At 35.4% G+C, this 13019-nt stretch overlaps 1 protein-coding gene across 1 annotated transcript in view; it reads left to right on the top strand.

The window, feature by feature from the left end:
* LOC150088026 (uncharacterized) overlaps positions 1–13019 on the top strand; it is a 276978-nt gene that overhangs the window by 64587 nt on the left and 199372 nt on the right. Inside the window, exon 9 of the mRNA XM_090369988.1 lies at positions 2816–2973. Coding sequence (XP_090226114.1) covers positions 2816–2973 — 158 coding nt within the window. The remainder of the gene's footprint in view (positions 1–2815; positions 2974–13019) is intronic.

The following is a 13019-nucleotide window of genomic DNA, read 5'->3' as shown; positions in this document are numbered from 1 at the left end:
GCAAAAAAATAGGTCACAACTACAAACGAAAGAAAAAACGATTGAACATTATTTTAAAAAAATTACTTTAAATTTTTTTCGCATAAAATTTGCAATAAAATACCTATCCAAATATACATACATATTTAAATGTTTGAATTTTTATGTATTAGTTATTATTATTATTTTTTAATTAAATAAATTTGTTTTTTTTCATGCTATTTAAAATCTTTTTCTTTTACCTTAGTACATAATGTACATAATAACAGAATTTATTTAATTTTACCTGACGCTTGATTATCTGGAAAATTCTGCTATCCAGAAGAGGTCTGACATTAATTATTCCGGATAACTGACGCTCTACTATATTTGGTTCTAGTTTTATATGTTCTTTGCTTATGTTGGAGTTATTTTATCTAGTTTAATATTTTCCACAAAAAGAAAAGTTTAATTCTTTAGTTAAAAAAAAAAACAAAAAAAAACATCATTCTTAGCATGTGCCTACTGATAAAAATTTTGTGTAAAAAGGGTTTTCCTATAAAAATTTTACCCTAAAACGTTGTCATAATGGATCCACAGCCTGAGATATCAAGACTGAAAAGGAACAGGGATGAACAGTATGCTGAAGCTAACATTGAATCAGCTGTTTATAATATGTCATCTGATCCTGAAATAGAATTCTATTCAAGTGATTCTGAATCTCATTCAAATGCATCTGTTGATATTAGAACACTACAAACAACGGATACTGGCATTACTTGGAGTGTTATTCTTCCCAGATGAAATCCATTTACTAAAAAAAAGCAGAAACTACTTGTTCCAATGTCCCAAGGTACCCACATAAAGAACCCTGACAAATATAAAAGGTAGTGAATGTGTTTACTAATCTGGTTAGATATTTTGACATAGTTACTCATTTTGGATTTAAGAAATCTGGATATTAGTTGAATTTTAGCAAAGCATTTGATTCAGTCTATTGTGAGAGATTGCTGTGTAACCCGGAACACATTGTAATCACAGGTAAGTTTCTACAATGGATCATGAAATAGTTGCAGGACAGGTGTCAGAGGTTTGTGTTTAATGATTACTCTTCAGATTGGTCTAATATTAGAAGTGGGGTCCCCAGAACCACAGTTGTTTTTTCTGATCTTCATAAATGACAGTTACAAACAAAGGGATGGAAAGTGTGATGTCAAAATTTGCAGATGATGTGAAGATTACAAGAGTGGTTAATGGTCAGTGCCAAGCAGTACTCCTCCAGGACAACTTGGATAGGTTTCAAGGATGGTCAAGAAAGGTGGCAGTTTTGTTGCAGCAGAATGGAAGGTCTCATACTTGGGAATAGTAAATGACCTGTACAGTTGGTGGGGTAATATACAATAGATTGAATACACTTACAGAGAGGTCATAATCTCATGGTAAAAGGTGGTTGGCTTTTTTTTTTTTTTTTTTTTTATAAGTAGTGATCTCTGTACCTAGAAACAGCACCTAAAAATATATCAAAATTTCCAAATATGGACAAATTCTTGTTGAGGTCATCAAAAGGGCATCCATATGAGGAAAGACTTTGTTATATAAGCTACAAATTTGGTAACTGGGCACCTTAGAGGGGGATTTGATTGAAGCTCTGAGAGTAGAAAGTAAAATGAACGAGGATGAAAATTTCAGTGATAAATTATTCTAGAACTAGGAGCCATAAATTCAAATTAAGGAGGGGGAAGAAAAGTTTTGACTGGATTACAGGAAGTTTTCTTTTAGCTAGCAATTTGTTAATTGTTAAAAATAATTTCTTGTTGATTGGTTAAGGCTGACTGCTTGGAGAAATTTAATGGTCAACTGAATAGGTACCTACATGAAAAGGGAATCACATACAAGATTTATTTTACTTTATTATTTTATTTATTTTTCATGGTGCAGAGGAAGCCTGGTGCTTCCTTGCACCGTATGATTAATACATAATCTAACTTATGTTAATGAAACTTATCTACAGTTAGGTTAGAAATATGGAGATAACTTGATAAAATTTTAATTTCTAATTTGCAATTAAAAAGAAGACAGTAGGCAGTACTTTGGATTTCTTACAAATGCTGATTGTCAATGTGGAAAAACGTGAGCACCCTAAAGCCAGTTGTGAGTGTTATGTAGGGCTCATGTTTGTATTGTTTGATTGTCCTCTTAGCAACCAGCCAGCAGCAGTTTCTGGGAGAGTTACAGACTAGTTCCTATTCCTACCATGAGGAGATGGACCACTCACTATGTTTATGATGTATTTTGCCACCTTGAGGTTTTGGAAAGCAAGCTGTTTGGTTCTCTGCTGTTTAACAAAACATCTCTGGGCCATCTACACTCTTGCCTAGGTAAGGGTGCCAGCTAATCCTTGAGAAAGGAAACACGCTTATAGCAGAGAGAATTGTGATGAAAGAGGAAACGGTAGGAGAGGGATATTTGGAGAGAGATCCTCAAGTACAAATGAAGCAGAGAAATATAGGACCTTTAGAAGGATGGAGCCTTAAAAAGTAAAACAGTAAAGTGCTGATGGCAAATACAGAGTGAAAAATGCCATTAAATAATGTACTGTGTGCTGAAAGTGCAGTGACCACTCATGGTGCCTATGCACATTTTTCAAAAAAATAAAGAAAGAAAATACATTTTTGTATAATGGCTCTCAGTGGAAGAACTTATTTTCTGAGCACTGTAAACCTACAGAGGATTGTAGAGGAATAAAAATTACATCTTAAAAGTTTAGATAAAAATTATCTTCTCTGAAATTTTTGACAGATGTTCTCAATTTTGAAATCTTGGGAATTAGATTTATTTCTAAAATTTGTTTGATTAGGTCAGTCGCGAGAGCCATAGGTATCTTCAAGAAACTGAATTTCGAGAAGAGGGTGGCACGCCTTCTATCATTGGAGCCATCCGAGCTGGTTTAGTTTTCCAACTGAAGGAAGCTGTTACTTCTGAAGTTATAATGAACAGGGAAAAGGAAATACTTAAGTAAGTTTGTTTTAATAAACTTAATATAAATGTTGTCATAAAACAATTTTGTTAAAGTAGTGAAGTCTTCAAAAAAACCCTTGAACAAAATGCAGCTCTGCAGCAAGCATAGTTTCTGTTAATAATAGCAGTGCATCATTTCCAAACTGATTAATTATTTTGATTACTCCTCTGTAATCAAAATACAGGCAGGCTTTAGTCAAAAACTAAGAATTTACATATTCTTGATAAATTTTAGCATTTAGGCTTCTGTCTCTGGGAGTACAATGTAGATAATTAAAATCTTTTTTTTACCTTTTTCCATTATCTTTAGAGTATGCACATTGTTCTCTTTTTTTTTTTTTTTTTGTGACACCAAACATAAAAGGTACTAGAACATATATAGACTTATAGTACTGTGGAATTAACAGTGATATTTCAGAAAAACATCCATAGAAATATATATATATATATATATATATATATATATATATATAGAGAGAGAGAGAGAGAGAGAGAGAGAGAGAGAGAGAGAGAGAGAGAGAGAGAGAGAGAAAGGCATGCAGCAGGAATTAAGCTGTGTAAGAATGGAAGAGTTTCAAAAGATGAGTCAATAATTGATCTGGCTACCCTCTTTTGCTTGGAATCTAGCAGCTTAGGAGAAATTTTGGGGAACCACCCCAGATGTGGGAATCATATTCCCACATCTGGGGTGTCAGATGTGGGAATATGATTAAGTCAGTAAGTATTTAGAAGAAAAGTAGTTTCAAGAGCAAAAAAAGAAAAAGCTGGGTTACATTGAGGCAGAGGAAGCAATATTTGTGATATGCTTATGCTAGAAGAGGCCAGGCTTACCCCTAGTAAAAATATGTGATCTTATCTTTAAATTTGAGCATGAAGGTGAGCATAAGAGCTGCACACTCTTGTTTACAAAAATAAGATAAGATTCAGCTTTAGAAGGATTGAAGATAACTAACTTTTCTTTGCTCCATTAGAGAATTATCTGGAGATCAATAGCATTTAAGGAATTTGTGGCAGATACTTGCAAAGTAATTTGCAAAATTTGCCATAAATTTCTGAATCCTAAGGAGTTAAGAAAATTTTGAATCTTCCATTTTTTTTAGATATTTCCAGAGCACAAGATTATGTAACCATCTTTTTCAGTTTAAATTTACATCTTCTAATGTATATTGTCCAAGAGAGTAAGGATACCATCAGTAATTAGCATTAGCATTAGTAGAGGCATTTGATGCAAGAAAGCAAGCTTATGCAGCATCAGCCAAAAAAAAAAAATAATAAATAAATAAATAAAAAATAACCACTTCCACTTCACCCCTCTGTTCGTTCGAAATACCTGTCCAGCTGAGCCTTAAACTTATTTAGGCTATCAACTTCCACGACAAGGGATGGAAGTCTGTTCCACCAACCAACCACCCGCTGGCTAAAGGCAAATTTCCTCACGTCTATCCTACATCCGTCTTTCCTCAATTTGAATTTATACCCTCTCAGGTGATTATTCTGAGCAAGAGGAAGAATCTCATCAGCATTAGTTCACTTAATCCATTTAAAACCTTATATACTTCAGTCAGGTCTCTCTGTAAGTGCCTAGTTTCCAGATGCTAACAATTTACAGAACTGAAGTCTTCTTTGATAAGAATATCATTTTGCATCCCTGACTACTCTTGCCCTTATTGCACCCATTCCAACAGATCCATATCCTTCCTAAAATGTGACTTCCAGACCTGCATTCAGTACTTAATATGCAACCTAACTATTGTGTTATGCAGTGGGATAATCACTTCTCTGTCACTGCTGCAGAATTCTTCTATATCATTAACAAAACTCCATGGGCTCTCTTAGTAGCTTGTCTGCACTGCTTAGAGAACTTTGTGTTATACTGTACAACTACTTTTTCTTCTACTTTTAGTGTGGTACTACCCAATTGCTAACTTGTTCCAGGGGTTACTGCTACCCAAATTTAAAACCTTGCATTTATCAGTGTTAAACCTCACTTACTACTTTTTGCCTGGTTTTGCTAGGTCTTTTTGCAGTAGCATGCCCCAGTTAACCACCCTGTCAACCTTGGTATCATCAGCAAATTTAGACATTAAGGTTGGAATGCCTTCATCAATATCATTAATAAATATTGAAAACAGTAAGCAGCCCAGCACTTGAAACCTGTGAGACTCCACTCATTAGTCCATGAGTAACAGTGGCCATTAATAATTATCTTGTCTCCTGCTACACAACCATCCCTTTATCCATTGCAGTAATTTGTCTCTAATGCCAATTTGTATAGAGCAGTCTTTTATATGAAAAGGTGTCAAAAGCTTTACTGAAAGCTAAGTACAGGTCGACCATCACTAATCCGGCAGCATTGGGACCTATGGTGTGCCAGATTAGTGATTTTGCCAGATCACTGGTGGTTATTTTAGCACATACAGTTTACCCAACAGTTAACCACCCCCTCCTACCTTTAATTAAAACGTTGACTGCCAAGCCAGTTTAAGAAAAAATTCTCCAGGGGCCAACAAATATTTAGCAAATAATTTGATTAGGAATTCTAAAATAAATATTGTAATGTCAGTGTTGTCGTTTTTTCACTTAAAATATATATAAAAAAATGAGACTTTTTATTTTTATGTTGCATATATGTGGCCGACGTGGCCCAGTAGGTTACTTTATTTCTTGAGAAGCCATGTCGGCCACATATGTGTGGCACTATTATGGCATACATATGAAAGTCATTTGTGATTAGTTTATTGCATGCACGGTGAGTGCTGCAATAAAACTAATTGCGATAAAATAAACTCTCAAACTTCACAATAAGTCTGTCAGTATTGTTAGAGATTTTGTGAAAACAAGTTCATTAGCGTGCTGTATTATCAATCATATTGTGTTGTGTTTTCTGCAAGTTGTAAAAAAAAAAATCTAAAAAGGAATGGCTAAAAGAAAATTAGTAAAATAAGAGGAACTGATAGAAATTGCTGGAATTTACAATTAAGCAGGGTTAAACTTCTCACAGGACACACCGCTGTCGAGTTTTTTCAGAAGTTTAACTTTATCTGTTATTAACAATGTACGGTGTTTGCGCTTTACACCACGAGAGGTACTTCCTTTATGCATTGGAACAATGGCTGGGGCTAAATGTGAGCAGGTTATAATAATAATAAATACAGAAAAACAAGTGGGAATGGCTTGCCAGTGTTTACGAATTCATGCCAACAGTTGATGCTGCAACCAACGCCACCAGAACAGTAGCCGCAGGTCAGTGCGCTGACCTGGGAAATTTGAAATTACGTTCATGGAAATGATGTCCGAATTAGCGGTGGAACCGGAGGCCGGATTAGTGATGGTCGACGTGTATATGATATCAAAATTTTTTTTCCTTCCATTTCTCTTCTGTTTATTTCATAGTAGCTAATCATTTTGGTCAGTCAAGATCTCTGCTTAACAAATACGTGTTGTGATTGCCATATAACTGCATTCCTGTTGAGAAGACCTTGTTTAGAAGACCTTTATGCCAAACATGATTGAAGCCTTAGAAATGTCAAGAAGCAGTGGCATGTGTTTCACTGCACTTTATCATTGAATTTATCCAAAGATGAGTATCATAAGCCAATATATCACCAGTTTTGATGCTGATGGAATCCATACTGATGAACATTGATTAGATGGAATTTTGAGATAGTGTAAGAGTTTATGGATTTGTTCATTAAAAAAACATCCTGGAAAGTTTGAGAAAGTGCAGTGTAATGATAATTGGAAGAGAGATATTTGCTCATATCTGGAATGTATTTCCAGATATGCTCATATCCAGCTCATCTCCTAGAAACATTCTAGGACATCACATTCTAAATTTTCATAATAATAAAAAAAGATAAATGATCTACTTGTTGTAGTTCCAGTTGTATTCATTCAATTAATACAATTAATCACATTAATAATAAAGCTATTAAAGTTTCAACAATCATACTTTCTCATTGCTTGCTTTTAATAATGGCATATTTATTCTTATACAGTGATGTGATTTAAACTTAAGTGAGAAATAAAATAAGATAGCAAGCAACCCAAGAGGAATTTAAAAACAAAAATTTTATTTCTTTTTATTTAATCTTATCTTAATTTTTACTTTTATTTTTATTTTTTTACTTTAAATTTGATCTGGTTTTCATTCATTTCCTTGTTGGTCTCTGTCAGGTTGGCTACGAAATATACGTCAGCCTATTATTTTACCTCTTGCTACATATATTTCATATCAGAAACAGAGGCCTTGCCTCTTGCTATATATCCATTGGTTTTGGCTGCTGACCCTTGATGATGAAGTTAAAATCATTGGATCTATAGCATTAAGTACTATATATATTATACATTAAGTACTATATGTATTATACATTAAGTACTATATTTTTATTTGATTTTATTTTAATTTACCTTTGATTTTAAAGGTACCTATTTATTTTTGCCATTATTAATAGATCTGATGTGGTCAGCATTTCTCCATTTATACTCTAATCTACAGTCAATTCTGCTATAACGTGGTACATGTGTTCCTAAAAATCTCCGTGTTATGGTATTTTGCGCATTAAAAACAACAGTGCTTATGGGAAAAATAGGAAGAGCACTCAAAAAAAAGTTCAATCTGGTAAATAAAACACTAAAAAAAGTTAGAAACCCAATGAAATTGCTAACACAGGTTTAAACATCTTAAATTTCTAATAAATAAATAAATATTACAGTAAATATAGCACTTTACCTTGACAAGATATGAAGTTTGTTTGATTGATATTTCTGTTCAGTGACATTTTCTTTTTTTTTTTTTTTCGATTGTAAAATTTAAAACAGTAAAAAAGATAAGCAATCAGTAATGATGAACACGGCACACAAAAATTGCAAAGCGAAACAAGTTTACGAAGCTTAAAAAATAGGAACGAAGAAGATTCTGAAATTTTATTTATTTTTTTATATGATTGAAGATTTTGTGGAAGGGGAAACACATCTCACCATAACGTAAAACTCCACAGAATTCCAGCTATCGGTATTATCACAAATGCAGTAAGATCAAGGTTACTACCTGTTTATAATATTGCGCTAACTGAAAAGCCCAGTAAACAGGGAACTGCAAATTGTTTTTGTTTTATGGTAGAGACCTCCAAAAATGTGCTCCTCTGCTCATGCTATCATGCCTAAAGAAATTTCTATTATTCAAGCAGAAAAATGTGAGCTTCTGAAAAGATGAGTTGCCTAAAATATCACGTTATCTTGTGAATGACAACAGTGTATCTCCCACCGATACAACTACAGTAAATGGGAAATATAGCTCTCACACATTTGATGTTTGACATTTTTAAGCTTTGTAAACCTGTATGTATTGCTGCACAAGTAGTTATGTTCAGCATGGTGCCGGGTTTTGCATTCATCTGTTGTTACTCACAGATGAAATCACGTATGAGCCAGTACGAAAAATCATGTTATACTTGCATTGTTCTCTGATATATCAGTCGCATTGGAGCAAATTCGTATTGCAAAAATCTGCATTATAGCAGAACTGACTGTACTTACATTTTAGATATATATAAGATATATAGAAATGTAATATATACTCTAATATATTACATTAGAGTATCAGTTGATAGATAAAAATAAAATATAAATGAGTAAGATATGATGTGACAGATGCACCAAAATGTGCAAAGCATGCAAAAGTTTATATATGTATGTAGGAAATGATGGGTCTGATAAAGTTTGATAGCATTAGCATTAGTAGAGGCATATGATGCAAGAAAGCAAGCCTATATAGTATCAGCCAAAAAAATAAATACAATAAAATAAAACCCCTTCCCATTTCACCCATCCATTTACCCCAAATGTTTGTCTAGTTCTGCCTTGAACTTATTTAAGTTTCTGACCTTCACTACAACAGACGGAAGTTTGTTCCAACTATCAACCAACCACTGGCTAAAGGCAAATTTCCGCAACGCCTATTTTACAATTGTCTTTCCTCAATTTGAATTTATCCCCTCAGGTAAGTAATTTGAGCAAGAGGAAGAATCCCCATTAGCATTGAGCTTGCTCAATCCATTCAAGGCCTTATACACCTCAATTAGATCACCTTGCACGTGCCTAGTCTCCAGCAGCTGCAATTTGCAGAACTTAAACCTTTCTTGGTAACACCAACCCTTTGTTCCTCAAACTAATCTCATTGCCCTTCTCTGTACTCATTCCAGCAGCTCAACATCTTTCCTAAAATAAGGCCTCCAGATCTGTATACAGTACTCAAGGTGTGGCCTGACCATTGCCTTATACAAGGGAACAGTCACCCCCTTATCTGTGATAGCAAAATTCCTGTCTATCATTGACAAGACACCATGAGCTACTCTCGCAGCCTTTTTGCATTGCTCAGAAAAATTCATATCTGACTGCACAATTACCCCCAGTTCTTTTCATTCTCTGCTACCCTGAGTGTAGTACCACCCAGTTGATACGTTACTCTGGGGTTACTGCTACCCATATGCAGTACTTTGCATTTGTCAATGTTAAACTTCAGTTGCCATCTCTCAGCTCATCTGCTCAACTTTTCTGATCCTGTTGCAGTAGTGTACTATCATTACTGTCATTAACAACCCTGCCAACCTTCATATTGTCTTGCAAACTTAGACATTAACCCTGATATACCTTCATCAGTATCATTGATTGATGATGATGATAGAGTTGCATAGATGGAAGTGAAAAATACACTTGGATGGAAGTGAAAAATAAACTGAACTTGTCTTCAATTCACAGTCTGATAACTGCTATGAAGGAAGAGCCAAGCTCAGCCAATGCACATCAACCTACCCCAAACTAAACCCATCAGCAATGATAGACCAGAAAGAGAAGACAATTGTCAAAATATTCTTAGGCTGAACTTCTTTATACATGACCAGGTATTTCGGTTGTAAACCATGCTCACAAGAAGTAACGAGTTAAAACAATATCCACTCTCTTATACTTTAAAATAGGCGCATTGCAACAAGATTATTACCATTAACCAATGTGAATCGTGCTATTCACAGATGCGCATGAAGATCCACAAGTCCGAAATAGTATATGGTCTCCATACATTTATAGAACAACAGTTTAATTTTAAGTGTTTCAGCTATTAACAGTTTTATGTATTCTTTCTGTGAATTTATTACTTTAGCTTTGTTAAACAGAAAAATGTGGTTCTCCTGAATGGCATGAAAGGAAAGTTCGGATACACCTGTCCTTTTCGCCTTCATAGATGCCTTGTTGTTGTAAACGCATCTAAAGATAATTTTGGGTAGAACTGATGTAAAAGGAGTTGCACTCCCCACAAGCAATGTTATAGACAATATTGGTTTGCTCTATGTTAGAGACTGAGGTTGGTTTCCTTGCCCTCAATATTGTGTGAAGTTTACTTATCGGTTGTGCAACTATTTTGAATTCTGTATTTTTAAAAATGTTAATAAACTGCTCCTACCATTGTTGTACATAAGGAACTTTAATAAAATATTTGTGTGGTGTTTTTAATCACCGGAACCGATTTGGATTTTAGTTTTGCCTGTTGTTGAATGTTCCTAATTATACCTAATGTATATCCCCTGTTTAAAAATCTTGTTGTAAGTTCCCTGAATTCGTCATTAAGGGTTTCTTGTGTAGAACTATATCTATATGCATTGTGAAATTGGTTGAAAATGATACTCCTTTTATACGTAAAAGGGTGGGAGCTCGAATAATGTAAAAATTTCCCTGTATTATTAGGTTTCCGTTATATTTTAAAGTGGTGTATGTTATCATTAACTCTTCTTAAAGTAAAGTTAAGAAGGTTTATAGAGTTCTCACCTGATTTTTTTTGTTCCAAAGTGAATTTAAGTCTTGTGTGTATATTATTAAAAGAACTCATAAGATTATTTACGTTGTTTTCATGTGAAATAACAAGGATATCATCTAAACACCTACCATAAAATGTTATTTAATGAAAAACTTTCGAGCTTACAGGGCCAGTAAGGCTCCTGGAGTTGATGGAATATACTCTATAATCTTAAGGGAGGCGGCAAGCGAGTGCATTGAACCATTGAGGCTAATTATGCGAGCATCACTAGACTCTGGGGAGATTCCCTTGGATTGGAAAAGTGCAAATGTATCTCCCATACATAAGGGTGGCTCTAAAAGTGAAGTTGGAAATTATCAACCTGTCAGTCTGACTTCAGTAGTAGGGAAAATCATTGGAGGCAATGATCAAGGGTGGAATTCAGGATCGTTTGGATCAAATTGAAATTCTCAAGGATACTCAGCATGGTTTTGTAAAGGGAAAATCATGTTTAACAAATCTGGTTCGCTATTTCAAAAGGGTCACTCACAAGCTGGATTTAGGGAATAATTTCGACATTGTTTATTTAGATTTCAGCAAAGCTTTTGACTCAGTCCCACATGAGCAGTTGCTTTATAAGCTGGAACAGGTTGGAATCAGTGGGAAAATCCTTAGATGGATAGAAGGATGGCTTCAGGGCAGGAGGCAGAGGGTTGTGATAAATGGCTATTCCTCAGATTGGGTTGATGTAAGAAGCAGGGTTCCCCAAGGATCAGTATTAGGACCACTGTTGTTTTTAATTTTCATAAACGACATTGATGAAGGGTTAGAGGGCGTGATGTCTAAATTTGCAGATGATGTTAAAATTTGTAGAGTAGTTAATGATAACTGTCAAGCTGAGCTTCTTCAGAGAGACCTAGATAGACTTCAGGAATGGTCAGAAAAATGGCAGCTGTGCTTTAATCCAACAAAGTGTAAGGTATTACACCTGGGAAACAGTAATCCCAGAAAAACTTATTCACTTGGTGGAATTCAACTAAACCCAGTACTGGAGGAAAGGGACTTGGGTGTTACGATACGGTCACACGTGAAATTCTCTGAGCATTGTAAACAGGTTGCAAGGAAGGCCCATGGTGTCCTATCGATGATCTATTGAACTTTTGCAAGTAGAGATAGGGACGTGATAATCCCATTATACAGGGTGTTTCAGTTAAACGTTTCAGAACTTCTAAGAGGGGTAGGGTACATCCTGACAACTCGAAATCATATAGCAATGTGGGGTCGGAAATGCTTTCCTGAAGCGGTGTTGTACACAGAAGCACCATAAAGAAAAGAGACCGTAAGTGAGAAATCGTTTTAATAATACATGAAAAGAAGCAAAAGGTACATGGATTAAAGTAAGTGTTCGAAGTTTCTTCCACGGGCTACAATGCACGCCTCTCATCTCCGACGCATGTACATCCGAACATTCTGGAATACTCCAGGCGAATTTCGAATTTCTTCGGCAGCTACTGCGATTCTTGCAACCAGCTCCTCAGCATTGTCAACATGGGTGTCATAAACTAGCGATTTCATATGACCCCAGAAATAAAAATCAAGACATGATAGGTCGGGTGACCGAGCAGGCCAACGCACGGGACCACCACGTCCGATCCACTGTTGACCAAATGTGACATCCAGGTAGTTACGAACATCTCTGCTATAATGGGCAGGGGCTCCATCGCGTTGGAACCATATTGTCTGTTGCGTCGATGCAGAAATCTGTTCATCTCTCAAAAGTTGTCACCCGACCTATCATGTCTTGATTTTTATTTCTGGGGTCATATGAAATCGCTAGTTTATGACACCCCTGTTGACAATGCTGAGGAGCTGGTTGCAAGAATCGCAGTAGCTGCCGAAGAAATTCGAAATTCGCCTGGAGTATTCCAGAATGTTCGGATGTCCATGCGTCGGAGATGTGAGGCGTGCATTGTAGCCCGTGGAAGAAACTTCGAACACTTACTTTAATCCATGTACCTTTGCTTCTTTTCATGTATTATTAAAACTATTTCTCACTTACGGTCTCTTTTCTTTATGGTGCTTCTGTGTACAACACCGCTTCAGGAAAGCATTTCCGACCCCATATTGCTATATGATTTCGAGTTGTCAGGATGTACCCTACCCTTCTTAGAAGTTCTGAAACGTTTAACTGAAACACCCTGTATAAGGCTTACGTTAGACCACACTTGGAATACTGTGTTCAAGTATGGAGACC

The sequence above is a fragment of the Mastigoproctus giganteus genome, chromosome 3 (assembly GCF_048544385.1).
Source record: "Mastigoproctus giganteus isolate SK-2022 chromosome 3, ASM4854438v1, whole genome shotgun sequence".
NCBI lineage: Eukaryota > Metazoa > Arthropoda > Arachnida > Uropygi > Thelyphonidae > Mastigoproctus > Mastigoproctus giganteus.
The sequence above is the reverse complement of the archived record's forward strand: the minus strand, read 5'-3'. Positions and strand labels throughout refer to the sequence as shown.